The sequence below is a fragment of the Bactrocera dorsalis genome, chromosome 5 (genome assembly GCF_023373825.1).
Source record: "Bactrocera dorsalis isolate Fly_Bdor chromosome 5, ASM2337382v1, whole genome shotgun sequence".
Classification (NCBI taxonomy): Eukaryota; Metazoa; Arthropoda; class Insecta; order Diptera; family Tephritidae; genus Bactrocera; species Bactrocera dorsalis.
In genome coordinates this window covers 52,533,070-52,557,277 of record NC_064307.1, presented here as the reverse complement: position 1 = coordinate 52,557,277, position 24,208 = coordinate 52,533,070, and the positions used below count along the sequence as shown (strand labels likewise).

The 24,208-nt window shown below is 35.1% G+C and overlaps 2 protein-coding genes across 7 annotated transcripts in view; both read left to right on the top strand.

The window, feature by feature from the left end:
- The window catches only part of LOC105225256 (protein Teyrha-meyrha), a 58,694-nt gene extending 48,760 nt beyond the window's left edge, over positions 1-9,934 (top strand). The window contains exons 4-9 of one of the 4 annotated variants that reach the window (XM_049458092.1): positions 1,126-1,745; positions 1,873-2,034; positions 2,582-2,945; positions 3,510-3,762; positions 3,856-4,165; positions 4,469-9,934. In XM_049458092.1, coding sequence (XP_049314049.1) covers positions 1,126-1,745; positions 1,873-2,034; positions 2,582-2,945; positions 3,510-3,762; positions 3,856-4,165; positions 4,469-4,678 — 1,919 coding nt within the window. In that variant the 3' untranslated portion in view covers positions 4,679-9,934. Of the gene's footprint in view, positions 1-1,125; positions 1,746-1,872; positions 2,035-2,581; positions 2,946-3,509; positions 3,763-3,855; positions 4,223-4,468 lie in introns of all 4 variants that reach the window. The other 3 variants (XM_049458091.1, XM_049458094.1, XM_049458093.1) reach the window with 3 other exon arrangements.
- Positions 9,935-14,218: 4,284 nt separating this feature from the next.
- Positions 14,219-21,980, top strand: LOC105225237 (ornithine aminotransferase, mitochondrial). 3 transcript variants are annotated; one of them, XM_029549774.2, is made up of 7 exons: positions 14,219-14,372; positions 14,493-14,820; positions 20,359-20,527; positions 20,591-20,731; positions 20,790-21,294; positions 21,361-21,523; positions 21,581-21,980. In XM_029549774.2, the coding sequence occupies exons 2-6, from the start codon at positions 14,513-14,515 to the stop codon at positions 21,519-21,521; spliced, it is 1,284 nt and encodes a 427-aa protein (XP_029405634.2). In that variant the 5' UTR covers positions 14,219-14,372; positions 14,493-14,512; the 3' UTR covers positions 21,522-21,523; positions 21,581-21,980. The 3 variants fall into 3 exon arrangements, with proteins under 3 accessions (XP_029405634.2, XP_029405636.2, XP_049314067.1); XM_029549776.2 differs by having other exon boundaries at positions 14,235-14,390; XM_049458110.1 differs by having other exon boundaries at positions 14,235-14,390; positions 21,361-21,980.
- The last annotated feature ends 2,228 nt before the right edge of the window (positions 21,981-24,208 follow it).

Below are 24,208 nucleotides of genomic sequence, written 5' to 3'. Positions count from 1 at the left end.
GCGTTATTGCCATCTTAATTGGACCAATTCAGATTTTTAGCAGACTTTAGAAAAAGAAAACAGCATAAATAATTATCCAATATCATGTACATACATATATATTATTTAGTCAAGAAAACTATTAAGCAATTATACAAAAACTATCGGAATTATTTCTATACTAATATGGTACATGGTCATACATAAGTCAGTTTTTCGGAAAAAAATCATACAATTTTAAAATATAAAAAAATGCTCTCTCAGATTACAAGAAAATATCGTGTAGATATTTCGTGCTGAATTCACTTCGCTATAAAGTGAAATAGGAATCTCCAAAGACCGTGCGATTCATGCCCTGCTTGACAAGAAGACAAGCACATCCCTGTCAACCAGTTACCGATAATGTGTTGACTATCGTTCCCCGATCTTCAGAGTATGATGTCCACAAACTGTATCCAGACGGGCAAAACTATCAGGGTTTGACAGTATTGTCTCTTTTTTCATTAACAATAAATAACTATTAGGCCGCTTTCGTATGCCAAATGCGATATATTCATTGCACAAAGCTCAAATATCGTATTTTTAGAGAAAGCTAGTTTTATGAATAAATTAATTAGGTGATTATCAAAAGTAGTTGCTAGTTATCTATAAAGTTCCGAATAATCACTTTAATTCAGACTCCATTTTTTTTTAATTTTATAGCATTTCCCATTCAAGAGAACTTTTTCATACCGTCACTTATAGTTTAAGTGCCATGTATGTATGTGCATTTAGTGGGAATTTAAACTTTGCTCAGTAATATATTTTATTAAATATGTTTTCATAACTTTGCACCTCAATTTTTTTCCACTTAACTGCACTCATTCAAAGGTGTCGAATGGCCAATTAAATCAATTTAACACACATTTAATTAAATGCCCACACATTACTGTCCTTGCTATCGTTTGACATGCCTCACCAACATAGCATACAAACGAGCAACGAAACCACGAAAAAATGTACCAAGTCACGCAATTCATCACCCATTCAAATGGCAACAATTCAGGTACCCATTTTTCTGCCAACACTTGTAACAGACCACAACAAAAAACACTGCGCTGAAAAAAGATTCCTACTGATTTTTTACACATTCGTCTTTCACCGCAGATGTACACAACAGCAATGGCGGTGGTAGCAGCAGCAGTAGCAGTAGCGGGAGCATGGTGGGCATCAAAGCGTCATCAGCAACTACAACAGCAACTTCCATGGCGGCCGCCGCTGCTGCCGTAGCCGCCTCAGTGGCGTCAACCACATCCTCGCCCGCGTCAGTAAGTCATCTCGGCCATCACCATCATCACACACATCATCATCACCATCATCCGAATGGTGGTCTGTTGGCTGCGGCGAGTTTGGGCGGCATGGGCGGTCTCGGTATACCGGTAAGCTGTGCCGGTTTGCGTAGTGTGGCGAGTGGTCTCAGTGGCTTGACCACAGCCGGTGGAGTCGGTGTGGGCATTGGCAGTGGTGGCAGTTCGAGTGGCAGCAATAGTAGCGGCGGTCTGGCGAGTGCGCTCAGTCTGCCGCCGGGTCATGTGCCAGATATTTGCCCAATCTGTGGTATCAAAATTTCGGCCGAAGAATGGAATTCACACTTTCTGACCGAACTAGACCGACTCTATAAGTTGAGCTCGGGTATGGAACGAACGAATTTACAGGCATCTTATATGTTTGCACCGCCATGTCCGGCACAGGAGAACGCCATACGCACCAGCCATAATCGGTGGGAGGTGAGTGTCGTGTTACCGATGTATTAAGAACAAAGATTATGATGTATTTGAAATGTCTGATGTCTAGAAAGTTAACGTTATTAATATTATTTAATATTGTTATTAATATTGTTAACTTTATTTCTAGACTTTTCAGCGAATACGCAATAATAGGCAAAATCGTCTGAGAATAAAGGGACGAAAACGGAAATATGGCAATGATTTATATTTCATGGAAAATCTCTTCTGCAATTCCTGCCCAATATGCAAACGAAAATATGCGATTGAAGCCGGAAAGATGCCACCTGAGGTAAGTTTCTACCAAAATAAAAACAAAATTTATCCTTACTATAGGTTTAAAAAGAATAAAGTATGCATATTGCGACATAATGAAATGAAATGACAAACTTTCATAGTAACTATAAGAAAGAATTATTTCTCCCTCCACAATTCATGACGTTCCGAACCAATTATTTTGGCCAACAAAAAGTTTCAATTCTAAAAATGAGTAAACTTTGATACTGTTGTAATATTAACTTCTAGTATTTTGGAATAGTTTAGATGGACTTTCAGTCCCAAAAGAGATCTCTGAAATTAATACTTTTGAAAATTTTTACAAATCGGAAACCCTGTCTTAAATACTTATAAATGAAGTACGAAAAATCGTGAATACCTGGGAGCCTGAGGTTATGCTAAAGTGTATACTATTCAAAATATTGCAAGATTAGAGATGAATCCCTGTTTTTAAGAAAATTACCTATAATTTGTTCTGGTTTTGATTTACTAAGAGAACAGCAAAATATGAACGAATATTTTATATATACATATTTTTTTACTTGTTTTATAATTGATTGCAGGAAGATACCAAAATGCAGGAAGAAATCGAAACGGTCGACGTTGAGAGTTGTAATGATGATGTTCCGGACTCGGGCTCCGAATTGACGACGCACTCTCAACTGAGCGTGAATAGCATGAGCCACGGGCATCACAGCAACATTGTCAACACAACATTGAGCAGCAATATGCATAGTAGCAATAGCCAACCAGGAAAGCTAGATGGCATCTTATATAGAACGGCTTGTGTAATGAATAAGGACACGGCAAGTAGTGAGGATGATTTGAATGCAACCAGCACCAGTGGCGGTAATATAACGCAAACGTGGAATCAGACGCAACATCACTCAGCGCCCACCATTACAGCGCAACAAGGACATATCAGTGGTAAGCAACTTTTACGGATTATAACTATTATTGGAGTTTTGTAGGCTTTTAGGATTTTGGATGAAAGCCGATGGCCGAATATCATCAGTAAAACAACTTCGGCTTGTCTGTTAAAGTAGTAAAGGTCTGCTAAATAGACAAGACTGTATAGAAAATGGAATTTCTTGAAGTTTGTTAACCATTCATTCAATGAGCCGAATAATCTACGTAATTGTCAGAAAAGGAAAAATAGTTAAAAATGGAACGGCTCAATTATATACGAAAGTTATCAAGCATTTGGCAAAATCCTTTGTGATAGACATAACCTTTGTAGGGGACCTCCGCCCAAGTTTTAGAAGGAGACCAAAGAACTATTATTATATAATAATTGGGAAATATTTCTTAATTAGTATGCCCACATTTCTTACAAACAGATCATATGTTTACCCTAAATTTTCAACATCCGGACTTTTTTATAAATTGAAAATTTTAGGAAACAAATAAAATTTTAAGCAAAACAAATATACGCATCTATGCTCTTTACGTATATGATTTATTTTTACTCACTCTCACCACCAATTACAGTGAAAAATGTCAGCGAACTGTCATCGACAACCCATCACTTCTACAACGCGGACTCGTGTGGCGCCGTTGATGAGCGCTCCAGCGGTGGCGCTGCGACCGGCGGCAATTCTAACGGCAAGGGTGTTGCGATGGAAACATGCAATGCCAACGACAGCGATGAGGACGTCATTGTCGATGATGATGATTCTATTAAAATGACGAATATCTGCAGCGGAAAAAAACGAAAGTTCGATGAAACGGAAGTTAGTAGCAGGTAAGCAGGCAATTAAAAGCATACGCCAATTTTTTTACGCAAAGTATTTACTTTTGCTAAATTTATTTGTATCTGTTTGTTTTTAACTTAAAGGACTTCGGATAATCACTCGCCGATGGTCGAACAGGAGCGACCACGTTCGGAGCCGCAAGTGACCAGCACTGAGCCAAACATTGACATTTCTAATAATAATAATAATAACAACAACAACAATTCCAAATACAGCACCTTCGAGGAGCTGCGCGCTAAACAGCAACAGCAACAACAAGTAGAGGCAGATAATGCGCACAGCATGGGCGGTATTGGTGGAGGGGGCGGCGGTGTTGGTAACGGTGCTAGCGGTGGAAATTGTGGCGCTCATACAAATTTAATGGCAACGGCACACACGCAAATGGACTTAAAGGTGGGATTTAGTTCGGATAATAAACCGGACGATGAAAACAAATGTTTCATTTGTAAGGTACGAATAATTTGAGTTTCTGTCTTCCGTCTTGATAAAAACAAAGATTAAATATGAAAAAACGCTGCACTAATCTCTAAAATACTCGCTGTCTCTTTACTATATTACAATTTCTATTTGCACATACAAATTCTTATATACTCACCTACATACATATGTATGTTTCTATGTTCGTATGTACATATATCGCTCATATTTCTTACGGAAGTAATGCAATCACAAAATTTGTCTGCTCTTCTCTTTAAGACAGGTATAAAGGATTTTGCCACGGAGTCCTTCTTCCGCGGACGGAATTTATATTTTCATCAGAGTTGTGCCAATGTGATGAGCAGCTATAGGTTGAGTAAAGACTTGCAGCAGCAACAGCAGAATCTAATACACCAACAACAACAGCAGCAACAGCAACAACAGGAGGTACGCAAATCGCCATCGCCACAACAATTGGTGAATCTTTAAGAATTTATTCAACAATCACAACACATACTCGTACATAGTATAATATATATCGTTATACAGAACACACACGGAATTCGCTGGTATATTTGAAAAACTAAATATTATTTTAACTAGAAAATACTACTGGTGGGACGAATAATAAGACGCAAAGATGTTCATGTTAACATTGGGGATGTTCTTATTTTAAAATGGATTTTTAATTGGTAGTTATATTTTGGGGGTTAACTGCGGGGAGGATGGTTTGTAAAAAAAGTATACAGGTAGTATTAATTTTTAACCGACTTACGAGCGTAAATTAAAAAACAAAAATCATTACTTACTTATAACAGATAATGTTAAATTTAGACAGAGAATGTTATTTATTGTTTTTAGTTATGCACACTGAACAACAATCAATATGCTCTATCCGCAAAAATGGGCCTCTTGGTTTACTAATGCAAGGCGTCTCATTGATTATGTGGAATGAATGCACCATGAGCCTTAAAGAACATATAGAGGCCGTAGACAGAACATTAAAAGACCTTAGAAACTCCTTTGCTCTCATGGGCGGGATAACTTTTGTATTTGCCGAAGATTTCCGACAGACTCTTCCTGTGATTAACAGAGGTATCCGAGCAGATATCATCAAGCATGCTTAATATCGTCGCCCTTATGGACTTCAATTGAAAATATAAAATTACGGACTAATATGAGAGCTTATCTTCATGGAATCACTGATCGTGATTTTCCTCAACAACTGCTTACACTTGGGGAAGGAATTTTTACCACTCCAAATTTAACAGTAATTGTAATATTTTTCTGGATGAGTCTCTAGGCCAAATAGTCCATAGTTTAAGTATTGACATCGAGAATTTGCATGAGAAGGAATTTCATTGGTTGTGTTCTAGGCAATATAAACAATCTAATTATTCAAAAAGTTTCCGAAGAAATAAAAAAATACAAATCGATAAACAGTCCATTATCCCCGAAGACACATTACATTATCCCCAGGAATTTTTAAATTCATTAAACCCTTCTGTATTGCCACCACATAAATTGGAAATCCAATTATGATTTTGAGGAGTTTAAGTTCTCCAAGCATGTGCAACGGAACGAGGCTGCTTATTAAGGCATTGAAGAACAATTTAATAGTAGCAACCATTATCACCGGCGCAGCAGCTGGTCAACTAGCTCATATAGCGAGAATTCCGATGATCCTAAGTGATCTTCCAATCCCATTTAAACGGTTTCAAGGTGAAAATATCTTTCGCTCCAATTATAAACAAGTCCCAAGGCCAGACTTTCGAATAGGTAGGGGTTAACCTACGAAAATAATGTTTTACTCATGGCCAACAGTATGTTGGTCTATCGCTGGTCGGAGGTCCTAGAAATTAAAAAGAGTGTTTACAAAATTATTACTTTTGAAATGATTGTTTAACACCCGTGTGAAGCCGGGGCGGGCTGCTAGTACCAAATAAAAGAAGCATAGGCCATTAGTTATTTTTAAACCATTTAAAAATATTAAAAAAAAATTTTTTTCGTTTTCATTGTTTTCAGGATACTAGGTTACTTCTTTTCGTAAATTTTTATTTAAACAATTTACTTATCGTAAACAACACTTATTTTGAAGAGATTGAATATTACAAATGTTCTTTCAGGAAATTTAGTATAAAATATGCGAACATCCCTAACAAATATATACACACAAATTCAAATAGTATATACAAATACACAGCTGATCAGAAATACTTATAATTTCGATATTACATTTTTTCTTAGTATTAAGTATTAATTATGAATTTCATAAATATTATCATTGTAAAAATTAGTCGCATTTTAGTTGAATAAATATTAAATACAATTTTATTTCATACATATTTAATTATAATCTATATAATTAGAAAAAGTACGATTAATTCATTGTTTTTCACTAATACTCTAATATTTAAATAATTGTGTGCTATAGTTGTTAAATATATATCTGTGTACATCATTAGGTTAATGCAGACGACATACTTAGTTTTTAAGCAGAGAGTGTATTTAAAGAGAAAGTGTAATTACAATTTAAATTATTGAATAGTACTAAAAAAATGAAAAAAGTAACTAACGCATTAAAAATAAATTATAAATTCAAAACAAAATGTTGTTTGTTTACTCGAATATGGATGGGAAAGGCGAAATATGTTCGTTTTATGTACATTAAGGTGGGCCAAAAATTAGTTTATATTTTATTTTTCGTAGTTACCATGAAAATCTCATTCAACATGACTAAAAACAAGTCCTGGTAAAACCTGAGCTCTTTATATTAATATTAAGAGGTGCCTCATCGATATTTTCGATTTCCCATATAAATTACATGGAAAAAAAATCATTTTTTTTTGTGGTGGTTATTGTGCGGAGATTTTAATGTGCACGCGATGGCGGCCAGTAGGGATGGTAAACTCGATTCCGATACTACTCGAAAATCGAGTTTTCTCATAAAATAATCGATTTTTAAAAATCGATTTTCAGGAGTCGTAGTGGATTAAGAATCGGTTCTTGACATTCGAAAAATACATTGTTTTGTTATGAAACTTGAGGTTCGAAATGATTTTTCTGATCATTTTTGAGGGTAATAAGGGGGTTAACAAAAATACTTCAAAGTGACGCTAAAATATTTGAAGTAGCCCGCAATGAAAAATTTGGAAAAATTGCGAACTATTTCTCGCAATCTACGTTCCGGAGAAAACGTGAATTTTGCAACCAGAATCATGTCAACATTCTTCTTAGATGCTCACTGTTTATGGTTCGATGGCAGAAACGACGTTACGAGGCTGATTGCACGAACTTGCTCAACTTCCAATTAATTCATGTTAGTGTGTTTATCACCCTTCTGTATGGCTTTGCAGTCTGATTTTGGTCAAAAGTCATATTCTTTTAAGAAACGTATTTTGCTCCAATGCGATTAGGCCATAAAGACCATTTTACGATCAGAAAAATATGATCTTAAAATTTCATTAATATTATATATATTTTTAAGATTTACCGAAATTAGTGGTCGAATTTCTACCATTTTTGAATAAAATGTGGCATACATTGATAAAACTGTTTGTGCAAATTTTTGTTCCGATGTCCTCATTGGTGCATAATGATTAGTTCCTAAGATTTTCAAATTCACCTAAAAATTTTCACACTGAGACCTATGCAGCTCTTTCGCTCCACCTCATGTGTGAAATGTAATGCTTCTGGCGTATTAATTTAATGAATTATCGTCATTTTCTACACAACCGTTATTTGAGGAGTGGGCATGCTGTACCAATACATATTCTTATCTTAAATTGAAACATAGTTATAGGACTTTGCGAAAGTATAAAAATAGAATATGATAAGACACAATAGAAAAAATGGAGAAAATCGAACAATAAAAGAATATTATACCAAGTGGTAAAATCTAAAATCAACATCGCATATCGCTCATTTGCTGCAAGACCGCCATAAGTCAAAAAAATCGATTTTCCAGAAAACGCGTTTAAAGTTTTCAACTGACTACAACCTTACACGGTGACTCCAACCTTACACCTCTTCTCAAGCGGAGCATATAAGAGGTATTCATATGAATTTTTCACTCAACATGAAGTATGATATAACGAACAATTCTGCAGCATAAACTCAAAAATCACGTTTTTTGATTTATGCCGGTCTTGCAGCAAATGAGCGATATATTGTATGAAAGATTAAACGGCACCGTTAACAAACTGATTGGACCTTATCAGTGTGGCTTTAGCTCTAGAAAATGAACAACTGACCAGATATTCACCAAGCGCTAAATCTTGAAAGAGACCCCTGAAAAGAGGATCGACACATAGCATCTCTTCGTCGATATTAAAGCTGCTTTTGACAGCACGAACAGGTGAAACTAATACTTCTGCGAAAAATTATGTTGAGCAATACAAAATTCCGATAGAATCAGGAAGCATTTCTCCTAGCCGTTTGAAACCAAACTAGGTTGCATACAAAGTGACACCCTATCATGCGACTTCCTCATTCTACTCCTGGAGGAAATAATTTGAGCTGCATAGCTGAATACACAAGGTACAATCTTCTACAAGAGTATACAACTGCTGGCGTCCGCCGATGACAGCAAATGGGTTTGGGAGTGAACGAGGGCAAGACGAAATATCTCTCTTCATCAAAGAAACAGTCGTGGCATTAGTGACTTGGCTAAGATAATTTCGACTATCTTGGAACCAAGATTAACACCAACAAAAATCCAACGCATAATAACTCTTGCCAACAGGTGCTACTTCGCACTGATTAGGCAAAGTCCTCTCTCAACGAACAAAGACCAAACTCTCTAAGTCTCTCATTATTCCAGTACTGCTATTTAGTGTAGAGGCATGCACGATGACAACATCTGATGAGTCAACGTTACGAGTTTTCGAGAAAAAGTTCTGCAGAAGATTTATGGCGATTACCACAGTCGATGGAACAATGAGATATACGACAACATTGACATAGTCAGCGAATTAAGATACAACGGCTATGCCGGCTAGGTCATGTCGTCGGAATGGATGAAAACACTCCAACCCTGAGAGTATGGAATGCAGTACCCGCCAGGGAAAGCAGAGGAAGAGAAAGACCTGACTACACTTGAAATCTCCAACTGACGCCAAAGAGCGAAAAGGAAGAACGACTGGCGCGCTGTTCCAAACTCGGCTATAACCACGTATGCGCTGTCTACCTCAATAAAGTAGAAGAAGAAAAAGTAAAATTTCGAAAGCTTGTGTTATAAGCTATGCTTTTTCTAAAGCATTGAAAAATTATATATTTTCAATAATATAACGACTAAGAAGTATTATATACATAAATACAAGCTATATCAAAACAGTGATCCAAAGAACCAAGCTTTGTTGGCCAATACTTGGGTCATGTACAATTGCTTAGAAGTTACCGACACGCCGCCCATAATTTCGGCTTTAACCATTTTTAAAAATTATCACTAAACGAGCCCCAAGTAACAAAACAAATTTGAACAATAGGAAGCGAGGAAGAATATCTCCAATTTATAACATGAGGAACTTAATTAACTCAACGACACGTCATCTACATACGTAATTGAATCAATCCAAAAGACGGATATGTTTAATATTAGGTTGTCAAAAAAGTCTTGCAGCATTTTCGCTAGTTGGCGCTGAAAGCGCGTAGTTCTAGTTTTATGCGTCGCATCGGGTCATGCTATACCTTTTTGGAAAGCTCATTTCACGCGCTAACACGTGTTTGATTGATTGTCGTTTCTTTTAAGTCGTTCGTGAGTTCCACCGTCGCAAACATGGAGCAAAATAAAGAGAAAATACGGCATATTTTACAGTACTACTACGATAAAGGCAAAAATGCATCTCAAGCCGCCAATAAAATTTGTGCAGTTTATGGACCCGATACAGTTTCCATTTCCACCGCACAACGATGGTTTCAACGTTTTCGTTCTGGTGTAGAGGTGGTCGAAGATGCGCCACGCTCCGGAAGGCCTGTCGTCGAAAATTGCGATAAATCGCTGAATTGGTCGAAAGAGACCGGCATAGTAGTCATCAAACCGTTATAAACCATTTGAAGAAGCTTGGAGTCACTAAGAAGCTCGATGTATGGGTGCCACACGAATTGATTCAATAATAATACCGCAAGACTTGATTGAAAACTAATGAGATTTCCAAAATGCTACAGGTAGACTTTACGGGAGCCGGTGTCGAAATTGGGAAATCGAACCCCAACCTTCATGTAGTATATATTTTAAATTTAATTTGATTCTTTCACTTTATAAAAATTTTGAAAATCTATATGTAAATTTTCAAGCCACAAGATATCGAATATGTGGACCTCAATGGCAATGGTTGATTTTTTACCGCAAATCTGTCTTCAATCTTTGAAATATGTATATAAGGGAAATACAAATATATAATTCAAATTCGGAGAGAAACATTTTCACACAATAATGTACCCATGTGTTAAAACTGGATAAAATCGGGTGAATACTTTCGACATATCTAAAATAAAGGTTTCCGAGTTTATGACTTTATGCCGTATATATCGGTCACTATGTGTCTTTCTAGTAATACTATGTCGTAATGCCAAAAATGGATTCAATCGGGTTAATACTACACAATATACGAATTTTGTTCAACTTTCGCTTGGCTTTATATTATACATATATAGTATATGGGTTAATATCTAAAATATATTAGAAAATTTAAGTGACTGTATAATTTTATATATATTAAAAAATGTGTGAAATCGATTCCCGAATTACTTCAGCCCCATTTAATACATATGTACATATAATATAATGATTTTCGTTATTCTAGAAGAATTAATATTCAGTATGTATTTTATGCAATCTGCCCAAACCTTGCCAAATATACCTGATTTAGTGATTTCAGACTTCTACCTGTCCACAAATCCGGTCGTTTACGAAGAATTGCTTTCCGTAAATGACTCAAAATGCCAAGACGTACTCTTTATTAGCCGGTCGCTAGATTGATTAACAGTTTGTATAAGTCAAGTTTCCACCGAATGCTTTGCGCGTTTCAAATACATGTATTCGTGATAAAGAAGACTGCTCAAACCACCTCTACAAACATTTTAGAAACTTCCGGAGCCGCCATTGAATTGAAACTCTTTCTGTTGTAAACAAACAGCTGTCAACCACACACTATTTGACATATGGAAAAAATGAGAAAAAAACGAGAAAGGAAGAGCTAAGTTCGGGTGCAATCGAATATTTTATACTCAAATCCAGGGAAATACTTTAAGCTGTAAAACCAATCATATAGAGTAAAGTCAGCCAGATGTTCGAAAATCCAGATATTAGCTATTTAGGGGCTAGGTCTAGTTTTCGCTCAAATTTATCTATTTTAGGCACAAAGATACACTCTTATGAATAAAACACACTCTCTTAGTTTCATTGGAATAACTCACATATTGGGCGATATATGCAGTACAAAGTCACCCGGAAGTTCGAAAATCTTTATATTAAGTATATGGAAGCTAAGGGATGTATTGGTTCGATTTAACCCATTTTTGACATACACACTTATCAGTTGTAAATATTACACATTGACCGACATTTTCGATCAAACTATAGGTAATGGGGTCCACTTATTCGGTACCTAGGGTCTCGAACAGTTTTGCTTGGATTTGAACAAATTTTCGTCATAAGGTGGCATACACTAAAGGCATTATTCGTGCAAAGTCTAATCCCATTATATTAATTGCTTCTTGATTTGTATACTGGAAAGTAAACTAATCAAGTGGAATTTAAAATTGTACTATATGGAAAGTAGGCGTGTTTATTTTCCGATTTCACTTATCTCCACAGGTGATATAAGAATAAAAAACAAGAAAAAACGTTTTTACCAAAACCGTTATATGGAGAGTGAACGGGATTGTCATCCATTTACACACAATCCGTAGAAATTTATTTAATATTCGTACTGGAGTTTGGTTGATATACATACATAGCTTAAGTGATTTAGGAGATATGCACATTAAAGATATTGGTGGGCGTGGACACGCCACTTTTTCAAATTTTGTTCACACAAATGCCCCTTACTATTGCGATCCCCTGTGCCAAATATGAGTTTTATATTTGAATTTAGTGCTTAAGACGGACGGACAGACAGACAGTCAACCGAATTTCAACTTTTCTCGTCATTCTGATCATTTGTATATATGTATATAATCGTATATCTATCTCGTTTAGTTTTAGGTGATATGTACAGCCGTTAGGTGAACAAAACTATAATACTCTGTAGCAACTGGTTGCAAGAGTATCAAAATTATCGTTTCGAATTGTGTGTGCAGTTTGTGCTAGAGTTTTCTTCACATGGCACTGCTATTGTATTCATTAAAAAATAAAACTGAAAACATGTATCCCTTTATTAAAAACTAAGCCTAAAACTTAATTTTCATGTTGTTTTTCATTGCAAACAATTAATTGATACACGGTATACAACTCTATATCTACATATCTCGATTAAATTTAGGGGAGCCAACAAACAACGGTTAGGTGAAAGAAAAAAGTAAATGTGATAGATTAAAAAACTTTCAGATTAAATAAATACTGCTTAATTATATAAGTATCAATCAAAACTTAAAATTTATTTATAAATGTATGTATGAAAGAAACTAAATTTTAATAACAACATGCAGTGCTGTACGCCTTAACTTGTGATAACATTCACTCCTCGGTTTCTATATAAGTATGTACATATTTAACTGTATATATAAACACAATTGATGATTTTTGTTCGGTCAATGGAAAGTTTTCTCAAGTTGATTTCAAAATCAACAGCTTTAATTGATAACAAAAATATGCAGCAACTAAGGCGCATAAATTAGAAATGCTCTCAATGGGTCTCGGACTTTCTATTTTTAGCAGAATTGTTGTTATTAAATAGATTTTTGCTTACAGATAAACGAATCGTATTTAAAAAAAAACATATGCCACATGTCAGCGGAAAGAGAATAAGTCTCATTCACATACAACTTTCCTCGCTTTGCGTGAGAGTTCATACTGAAAGAACGAAGAGCAGAAAACAAAAACACAATGAACGCTTCGCTTGCAGTACTTTTCTTCAAAAATATTGGATTTGCTTGGCTTCGCCTCGAAAACTTTTTATGTGAACGTACTCATACGAAAGCTACATCCAGTTTTTTGTTAAGGGGGGGTAAGGTTTGTTTCGTCGAAAAAATACCTTTTTTCATGAATTTTTTAGAAAAAAATTATTGCTGTAGGTTTATTTTACTTATTATTATATGAAAGTACAACATTTGAAGGATGCTTAAAAAAAGTTTTATCGAAAAATAGCGAGGAATAACGGATTTATCGTCGATCTCTGCAGGCACCTTGAAAAGAAGTTTTTGTGCGGTGACCAGCCTAGTCTAGACCTAGTTTATTAGTTTATCTTTCAATTGACGTCGAGTTTTTTTTTTTTAATTTTTGAATTTTTCAATTTTTGGTACCATTTTCAGGCCAAAATGACGATTTTAGACGAAAAAATCGACCTATTTGTTATTGTAAAATTGTTAGTAATTAAAATTTTTGGAAATACTCGACGTCATTCGAAATGCAGTAGTTTTTTCTGTAGGCTGGTCACCGACTTTAAAAATGACATATTTGGGAAAATCGATTCAAAGTTCTCGCCGCTCAGCGCAGGTAGCTCAACCTGCTGTAACTTCGTTAGTTTTTCTCCGAATGACCTAAAACTTTAACACAATATTCTTGAGATGTTGATGGTTCAGAAAAACAATAAATAAAATAAAATGGAAAAAAAAGTTGTCAAACCTTACCCCCCTCCCCTTAAATCATGACGCGAAGTGAAGTAAAAATTATACGTGAATTGGTTATAAGAAAGTGCTTGAATAACAGCAAAACAAAAGCTTGTGATATTTGGGCGGTAGGAGGAAAGAAAAAAGAGGCCCGACAATATGCCAATGTCAAACAATTTGTATTATCAGTTGCCATAAAGCATGCGAAATAAACAAAATGAATAAATGACAGACAAACAATAGAACAACACAAAAGAGAGCGCCAAATTGAGCAAAATCGCAGTTCAGTAGAGAGATATGCGATCATTCGTATGCTGATCAGTTTCAGTCATATGGTGGAGGCGCTGGCGCAAAGTATGATAATCGGAAAACTGAAAACTACAAAGAAATCTAAAACAAAATAAAGTATACGCAGGTACTTACGAAATTTAAGGTACTTTCTTCTTTTAATTCTTTTAATCTTAATTGTTGTTTTAAAACACCGAAGTAGTTAGTGTTAAAAACAATATAAATACTTTTTTTTTCAATTTTACAGAACTTTAATTTGAATCCAATATGTTCTCAAAATTATCCATGAACGTGGCAGTGCGCTACATGAGCGCTCAACAACAAAAGCTCCAACAAACCGCTCAAAAAGTGACATCACAACAAGTGTTCGACCGAGAAAATAAGTACGGCGCACACAATTATCACCCACTACCGGTGGCGTTGACACGTGGCGAGGGTATTTTTGTCTGGGATGTGGAGGGTAAACGTTATTTCGACTTTTTAAGTGCCTATTCGGCTGTCAATCAAGGTCATTGTCATCCAAAAATTGTAAATACTCTGACAGAGCAAGCCAAGAAGCTAGCGCTAACTTCCAGGTGAGTAAATATTTGTTTATTGCTGTCAGAAGTGACAACTGAGGCTATAGGTTTGGGCACGTAAAAGTTAAGTTTGTTGTACACATTTATATACTAAGGGAAAATTATAATAACTTAAAAACTTCGCTTTTTCATCGTTTGTATACCGTTATTAGTAGACATAAAATTACAGTATGTCAACTATTTGGTCAGATTAAATACCAAATATACTAAATTTTGTTCTTTCTTTGTTAAAATAAACTTTTGAATAAAAAATATAAGTTTACTAAGTACTCTACTACTATAAGGTACCAGTTGGTGGTAATAACGCAATTACCGAAAATTGCCCGTTAATCTTCAGAAAATATTAATATATGTAGAAAAAGACATGTGATCAATTTGTTGAGTTTGTGAAGTAAAAACGTAACGTATCTATTGTATTGGTGTTTCTGAGGGCGTAGTTGCAAAAATAAATAATATGAAATCCATGAGCCCTTTATGCATGAAAAACACTCGTAGACAAAAGCAAATTTTGAATGTTACACTGGAAAGGCGCATTGTGAGGCAGATAAAATTTGCCGTGCATGAAAAATGCATTGGGCAGAGCACACTTAAATTCCAATCGTTGAGCATGCTTTCGTCCGACCATATTTTACAAATTTATCAGTTCTTCGCCGCTGTGTTTGAATAGCTCGGCCGGCAATCCATCGGCCACCGTCGCTTTGTTGTTCTTCAGAAGGGTAATTGCTATTCGAACGTTCCCTTTATAATTTTAGTATGCTCTGGGCATCAGTCCTAGATCAACTCTGGGGGTTCTACAAGAGTATGCTCCGGTCTTATAACCTTATGTTAGTCGCCGCGTCTTTTCGTAGAATTTTCGAGCATTTCCCCTGTCGGCCAGCTTATCAAACCACTAAATCTACAATAACTAAATTTGCCAATATTATATATGAAAACGCCTATCGACAAGATAGGATTATAACCAAGTCCACTCCTCATATAACGGTACTGTTAAAAAGCGCGATAAATCTATAACTAAATACGCCAGAGACATTACATTTTACGTCCGAGATGGTATAATAAGATTTTATGGGAGCCGGGGTAAAAATTAGATCACATGTCTCATTAACTGACATACCGATCTTCACTAAATTTAGTACATGATATTCTTATCATATTTCTATGTTACAGTGCTAAAATGAGCGAAATCGGTCTACAACCACGCCTACTTCCCATACATAACAATAAAAGTAATAATTCCTTTAAAGTATGACCAAAAATTTTCTAAATCTAACCAAAACTGTTCAAGCCTCTAGTTACCGAATATGTGGATATGTAGTTGACTTTTGACCGAAAATAATGATCAATGTATGGGATATACAATTGAAATTCAGAGAGAATCCTTTTCTTACAATAGTAACTAAGTGTATCAAAACTATGTAAATTGAATCGGATTAATACTTCCCTGAGCCCCCATATACTTGATATAAAGATTTTCGAACTTCTGGGTGACTCTATACTGCATATATCGGCTTATGCTTGAGTTATCTGAGGTACCTTAATGAAACCCAGACAAAATTTTTTTAATATGGGGCATGATAATAGTAGATAAAAAAATCGGGTCGATACTGTCCCAACTCCCATTTACTACATATGTACATATGTACATACTTGTTTAATGATTTTCGTTTTTCTAACAATGCCTTATGCCGAATATGTCGATCAGTGTATAAGTTATATATGTACATATAGTATATAGTTCTACAACGCAGCGCATACTTTACTGTTTTTGAAAATTTTTTCGGAGAATGGCTACTGAATGAACGATACTCAAAGCTTACAACTGAAAAATATAGATGCAAGCTTACACAATAAACGATACCATGTAATGCAAAAACGGCGCTTCAAAAAAATTAAAATAACGGGACCTAGAAGCATATACATATGTGCAATATTATATAGGCCTATAAAGCTGTAGGCAACATTGGACATGAAAAGATTGACTAAATTTCTATAGAAATTAAATAACAAACATCATTTGTTTCAATTTGATTGTCACTCAATTTGAGGTAATGAATACTACTATATTGACCACTGCCTTTCATTGGTACTATTAATTGCAGAATTCTAACATTTCAAAACATGGACACCAACGTTTTCGAGTAATTTAGGAAAGGAAAGAATAAAATGTGTCTACTTACTAGCTGAGTTGTATGAATTTGCCAGTCCAAACAGCTCACTACAATCAATCTTTGGCATGGTTTTGATACCCCATGCAATTATAATCGAACAGAAGTGCCGCCATAACAAAGATTAGAAGCTCTCTTATCTTTCATTCGTAATTTTTTCACTGAGAATCGCATGACACGTGATCTACGACCATGATTGCAGTAATCATGATGTGTTTGTTTATAAATTGATTAAATTGATGATCAATTAGATTCAGTTATATGTTAGAAGTGTACGGAAGTACATTTCTGATTATCCATATTATCAGTAAAATGTATCAATAAAAATGCTTTTTTAGTAATTTTAAAAGAAATAGCGGCTCGAACCATTTCAAATTAAAATATTTAATATTTATAAAGAAGATTTTTTTAGTTATTGGCGTTATACGCTTAAAAAAATTCTACCATTCTTGCTAGAATAGAATATTAACTTACAATAACTCGGATAAACATTTCGATTTTTACTAAAAATATGGTCTTACTTTTATTTCGTCGTTCGATCGATCCTATAACGCACCGTAATATTGATATGAAACATCGAAACTTGACATCGATGTTATGCGATGCATCGAAAGCACCACTTTTACCGGAAGTAATAATAAATTGGTTTAAAAATATTAAAACTGCAAATTAAATTTCATCTGTTTATTTAAATATGTTTACGAAATATACTCATGTAAGTGTGTAAAGAATATCATTAAAGAAACTTTTATTATTTTCATTAAAAGATCTAGAAATTGTGGTATTCAGTACTTTAAGTACATCTATACTAATAAATGTTTTTTTTAAATCCAATATTATGTTCCTAGGCTTTGCAAAAATTTAATATTGTACAACCACTTAGGTTAAATTAAATTCTGAATAACCGATTTTGAAAATTAACAATTCATAAGGTGAGGGCCCAGACGCATACCCCGTGATATAAATATATCGTCAAAATTCATTTTTTTTTGTTAAAGTTATTAAGGGATGAAATTTAGATATTTAAAATATTGTAAAATTAATTTCTCTTAATGTGAAGTCAAAGAAAAATGTTCTGGCTATATTATAGATATTTGTTTAGGGTCCACTTGTTTAAATAATAATATTTTACATAATTGATTGTTAAACAATTGAAATGTTTCAGGTGTTCTTCACGCTAAAAAAACAGAAAAGTATGTGACACAATGCGGAAAACGTTCACATTTAATAGTCTGCAAAACAATTTTAGTTCATTCCTGCCATTCCAAAGATATTGAATTTTTTATCCCCCCTTCCGCTCTTAAAACGTGCGGCACATTCATCGATGCGCAGTGCGCCACGTAAGCCTGAAGAAAAGTATGAAATGTATTAAGAACTTCTTTATTGGCATAGACATCGCTTACGCAGTTATAGCCGAGTTTACACTGTCTGACTAACTTTCAAAAATTAACTTTCGGATGGAATTGATGTAGAAACAATTATTAATTATTTGAAAGGTACTTTAAGTAATTTGAGAAATTGTGTTTGTAAATCATTCCAATTTTCTAACGGAGTTTCTGGTAGCCTTCCAACTGAAGTCCGCATATATATATATATATATATATATATATATCTATATATGGCTCATCTGGCATATCCAACACATTGTTTCTATTTTTCTTCCAACTTTGATATCACAACTATCTAAATAATCCGTGTTCATCCCTTCGGCTTCTGCAATAGCGTTAACTTTCATAATTTCTCTAATTTTTTCAAACTGCTTTCACAAATGCAATGTCATCAGAAAACTATATACCCTGCAGAGTTCCTAAGATCCCTCGACTTGTGAGCGCCACAAAAAGTTGAGACTCAAAGTTGGTGTGCCTGTCATACTTATGCATAACCTGAACGTCCCAGACTGTTCAACGGCATCAGGTTTTGTATCACAGAGCTGAGACGGCACACCGTTCAGGCCACCAGTAAGAATGGATGATCAAAACAGAGACAGTATTAATACCAGAATCCCTATAATGCCCACAAAGATACCGTTCCGTTCAAACTCCTTTCCTATAAAAGTGGCTTTGTTTACCACAATAAATAAAAGGCAATGACAAACTCTAAAAGTAACCACCACTCACCTGTGCACCCCTTGCTTCTCCCACGGACTATTGTACGTGGGTTTTTCCTAGAAAACAATAAATCCGCAATGTTGTTCACTGGAACCTCCTGCAGTAAAATAATTTCTACCTCTCTTCGACCAGAGACAAAAGACAATTACATATGCATAATCAACTCTCCCGTTCTGGCAGACATCAAATTTTGTAAATTGATCTTTCCGATGCTCATATTTAAATTATTTTGATTAAAAGTGTGAACAGTCATTATATTTACAGTTAATATTCAATTTATTTTCCCTAATAAATCGCGGGGCGAAGCTAGTGTTTATTACTTATATCTTTAAAATATGAATTCACCAGGCGCTGGGACCATGCGTCGGAAGTATTGTACATATGTATTTCCGCTCCAAATTTTTGTAGAAATGAAAAGTGATCTGTCAAACCACCGAAATGACAATCTACTGCTAGCAATATGGAGTTGATACTATGCATCGAAATTTTAGTGATATACACATTAAAAAAACAACGATGTTTTGTGCATCGATGGGTAGCGATTACTGTTTAATAGATACAAATAATTCTAAGACAATAACAAAAATGTAGCTAAACCTAGTCGACGGACTGTTGCATTTCGCATGTTTTGGACAGATTGGATTTAGAATGATGTATCTACCATATATTTCTCTCAAATCGCCATAGAAACTTGTTCTTTTTGCGTTTGATCAGTACTAGATTGCCCTTTGAATCGATATTCCGTAAACGCAACACCCATCGTGTGTGAAAATATATGATGTCAATAACCTTAACTAATTTAGACACGTTTTCTCACTGTCAGTTAAGTTCTGGTTACTTAACCAAAACTACTTCTTTCTGTAAAGACCTTTAATATTTTTTTAAATATTTTTAACCAGAACTTATCTGACTGGATACATTTGTTTTCCATTGAAAGCAAAAATAAAAGATAGCTTGACTTTGAGAACAACAACTTCAGAAAAATGTAATGAAATACATGAAATTTTGTCCGTATGTTAGTAGACATATGAATCTTATGCATATGTCTATGATTCTGCAATAAGGTTATCTGTTCAATAACTCTGCTGTGTACGTAACCACCGAGAACCCTGGTAGATACTTTTAAAATATTTCGTAACTCAAAATGGTTCATACAATTTCCCTACATTCTCTTTTATCTAAAGTATTTGGAAAATTGTATAAAATCCAACAAAATTAAATATTTTTATTAATTGCTATCATTATTGTTTATCTATTTTCAGAGCCTTCTACTCCGATGTGCTTGGCGAATATGAAGAATATATAACAAGACTCTTCAATTATGACAAAGTTTTGCCAATGAACACGGGCGTGGAAGGTGGAGAAACCGCTTGTAAAATCGCACGTGCTTGGGCATACATGAAGAAACAAGTGCCAGACAACCAAGCTAAGGTTTATTTTTAGAAACGCATACTTAAATATCAAAAGAACTTATAATATATATTAAACTTTTAGATTCTATTTGCCGAGAATAATTTCTGGGGACGCACTTTATCAGCTATTTCAGCATCAACTGATCCTCTGAGCTATGAAAATTTTGGTCCTTATATGCCGGGTTTCGAAATCGTCAAATATAACAACACAGAATCTTTAGAGGTGGCTTCTGATATTTCTCGTTTATAGTTACGAATATTTAATGTTGTCAACTTTTCAGAAAGCTCTACAAGATCCCAATGTTTGTGCATTCATGGTTGAGCCCATTCAAGGTGAAGCCGGTGTGGTGGTACCCGATGTTGGGTATTTAAAGAAAGTTCGGGAGCTTTGCTCAAAATATAATGTACTGTGGATCGCTGATGAAGTGCAAACCGGTCTTGCGCGTACTGGACGAATGCTAGCCGTCGATTATGAAGAAGTTAAGCCCGATATCTTGATTTTGGGTAAAGCACTTTCTGGTGGTCTATATCCCGTCTCTGCTGTTTTGGCTGACGATCCTGTTATGGAGTGCATACAACCGGGTCGCCATGGCTCTACGTATGGTGGCAATCCTTTGGGTTGTAAAGTAGCGCTTAGCGCATTAGAAGTGCTGTTGGAGGAACGTCTGGCGGAGAACGCTGAAAAAATGGGAAATTTACTACGCAGCGAACTCAGCACTTTGCCGAAAGATGTTGTGAGCATCGTGCGCGGCAAAGGTCTGCTCAATGCTATAGTTGTCAATAAGAGTGAGTATTTTAAAATATTTTAATTTCTTACTATAACACAAATGTTTATTACTTATTATTTATCAGAATACGATGCTTGGAACATATGCCTGAAATTGCGTGATAACGGTCTACTTGCCAAACCTACACATGGCGACATCATTCGCTTTGCACCTCCACTGGTAATCACTGAGGAACAGACACGCGAGTGCGCGGAAATCATAAAGAACACAATACTGAACTTTTAAATGTATGTAATTTGAGAAATATTCTTCAAAAATGGTATTATATACCCAATTTTTTGTAGCGTAAAAGCAGCAGTTAAGCATTTAAGACACGAGAAGTTGTGAGAATTCGTGGATTCTACTAAGATTTAGTTTAATTATTTAACTTAAAAAAACATATATTCAATATTTACTTCATTGCGTTTTCTCAATGTTAATGCCAACTGCCAGTGAAGTTGCGGTTAGAAAAGGTTCTTTACCGCAAGAAGGAGTCTTGGTTAAGTTAACCAGAACTTTGAGACAAATGCCTTCTCACCAGACATTGGGAAAATGACCTTTAGTCTAAGGTGTCGGGCCAAACACGAATTGTAATTAAATGAAATTTAAAGCAAATATTTAAAATTACTCATGTTGTGAAAAAAGTCTGCTCAACCTTTTTTGCGCTTCAATAAATATATAAAATACTAAGTAAAGAAAAAATCATTGACTGTTTTAATCTTTTGATGTTAACCACCCGCCAGGAAGAGCCGACAAACAAATTCAATTGACCAAAGTGTGTCAAATCTCGTGAACGCAATAAAAAATCCTCCCACCAATCTCGCACGTAAAGTGTCAATGTCCGTCAGTGAAAGCAAAGAAAAAATCGTTTGAATGACAGAAATAACAGAGCGAATGCAAACAGAAGTGAAACATTCACAAAAGATGGAAGATGTCGAGCGCCGGTCCAAACCATAAAGATAAACATTAAACGTTCAGCCCATAGACAATCTTCAATAAAAATGTGTAAAAAATGGGTGAAAATTTGGTAACAGAAATTATAAAATCTAATAAAGCAAATACTTGAGCGCGACATTATGAAAACACACAAAGCGCTTCCATTGCAATCTGATGCCACACCGCGAAGCAAATAATTAGCGATTTCAACGTTTTAATTAAAAAGTAGAAAAGGCCAAGATATTGAAGGTTACATAAAGAAGAAAGTTGCATATACATACATATGTACATAGATACATTTATGTTTGTTATGCAGTGAATGCCTTCGCCAAGAATTATTTTGACCATCTTGAGAAGATGCGAAGACAACACCGTCACAATACTTAATAAACGACCATCGGGCTAGCATACATACATACATGCAATATAAGAGCATTACAGTGAGCCGTGCCTTCGCTCTTTTGCCAGCAATGTCAAACTGCTACTAATACGAGTAAGTACTTTTCAGACGAAAAAATTGTTAATTAAATCAATCAAGTCATTCAAAAACAGCAAGCATTGCGATTATTTGACTCTGGTGTCAACCACACCAAGTTCAAAAAAACGTTTTATAGGTACTGAAATTGAAAACAGGTAAGGGAGAAAAACTTTGAAAATTATCTATGTTCACAACGGCATTAGCTATAGGTTCCTATCCTGAGTATATAGTGATAGGGAATCTAAAGAAACTGAAAACTGTGCGAAATCACGAACAGATCCTTCAAACCAGTTTCAAGAACGCGTGACTTATTTCTTTATAGCAAAGTTAGCTAGAACAAGTTTCTAAAGTTTTATATATTGTATAAATAGGAAAGGTGTTCCGATTATTTCATTTTTATTTTGTCATTAAGCTGTTAATAAAAGAAAATCGGCAAAATTAAGTAAGGAAACTTAAATAAAGGAATGTAGAAATTTTGGATCGAGATGCCAATCACGTCAGCAGTGCTGCAAATTTGTCAAAGCATAACTTGGTCCAGCTTCACAATTGCATTAGCAACTTCAATTTGCTTTACTTTCTACTTGCAGTTTCAAGCCTACACTCAATCCAGGTCGCTCATGGTTCCTTGGATCACGATTGAAATAAAGTGTAATGAGGACCGACTGGATGTGCTCATCTCTACTTTGAAGGTAGAAAAAGTTACGAAACCTTCGTTATACTCGTATTGTAAGCAAATTCTACTTTAGGCCGCCGATTTTAAATCTGAGTCTTGAGCTGCTGTAAATCTTTTGGGCCTTTATTTATCACATAAAAAGTCACTAACTTAATATAATCATTTGATATTATCCACTCTAAATAAAGTACCTTTAAGAATTGAAGTGTTTAGAACTGACGCCAAATTATGAGGTGGTGACAAAATTGTCGTGCTGTAATGACCTCGGCAATCCTTTAGGCGGTATGAGAATAAAACTGGTCAACTATGTACAATTGTTACCAATGACTATCACTGAAAATTGCATCCTTATATAAGTTTGCTTTTCGTGTTGAAAGTCAAATCAAATTCCCTTGGAGTCCGTATAAACAGACACATACAATTTTTTAGTAACATATTTTGATAACATTTACCTAATTTTGTGCAAATTTTGCCACTTTCACGCCTAGCACGCCAACTACCGGCAATGTTCACATAATGCGCTGACAACTGTGGCCAAAAATTAACTTTTTCCTCTGCTGAAGTAAAAAAAGCCATTGGAATTTCATCAGCTCAAAGCATGCCGTTAAAGTAGAAAATAACGTCTGGCTTCCGGCGCAGCACTTCCTTTTTTAATTTTAGCGCTTTATTTAATTATGTTGAAGATGATGATAAGATGACGAAGACGTCGGGTCTACACAGACTAGACTACTTGAAACTGCAACTGTTTAATATAATCAAAGGAAAAAATCTGTCCGCTTTTGGGTGAAATTCTCCACCAAATATGTGGCAAGAAAAAGAGGACGGCAGCGATTTGTTGGCATTTTC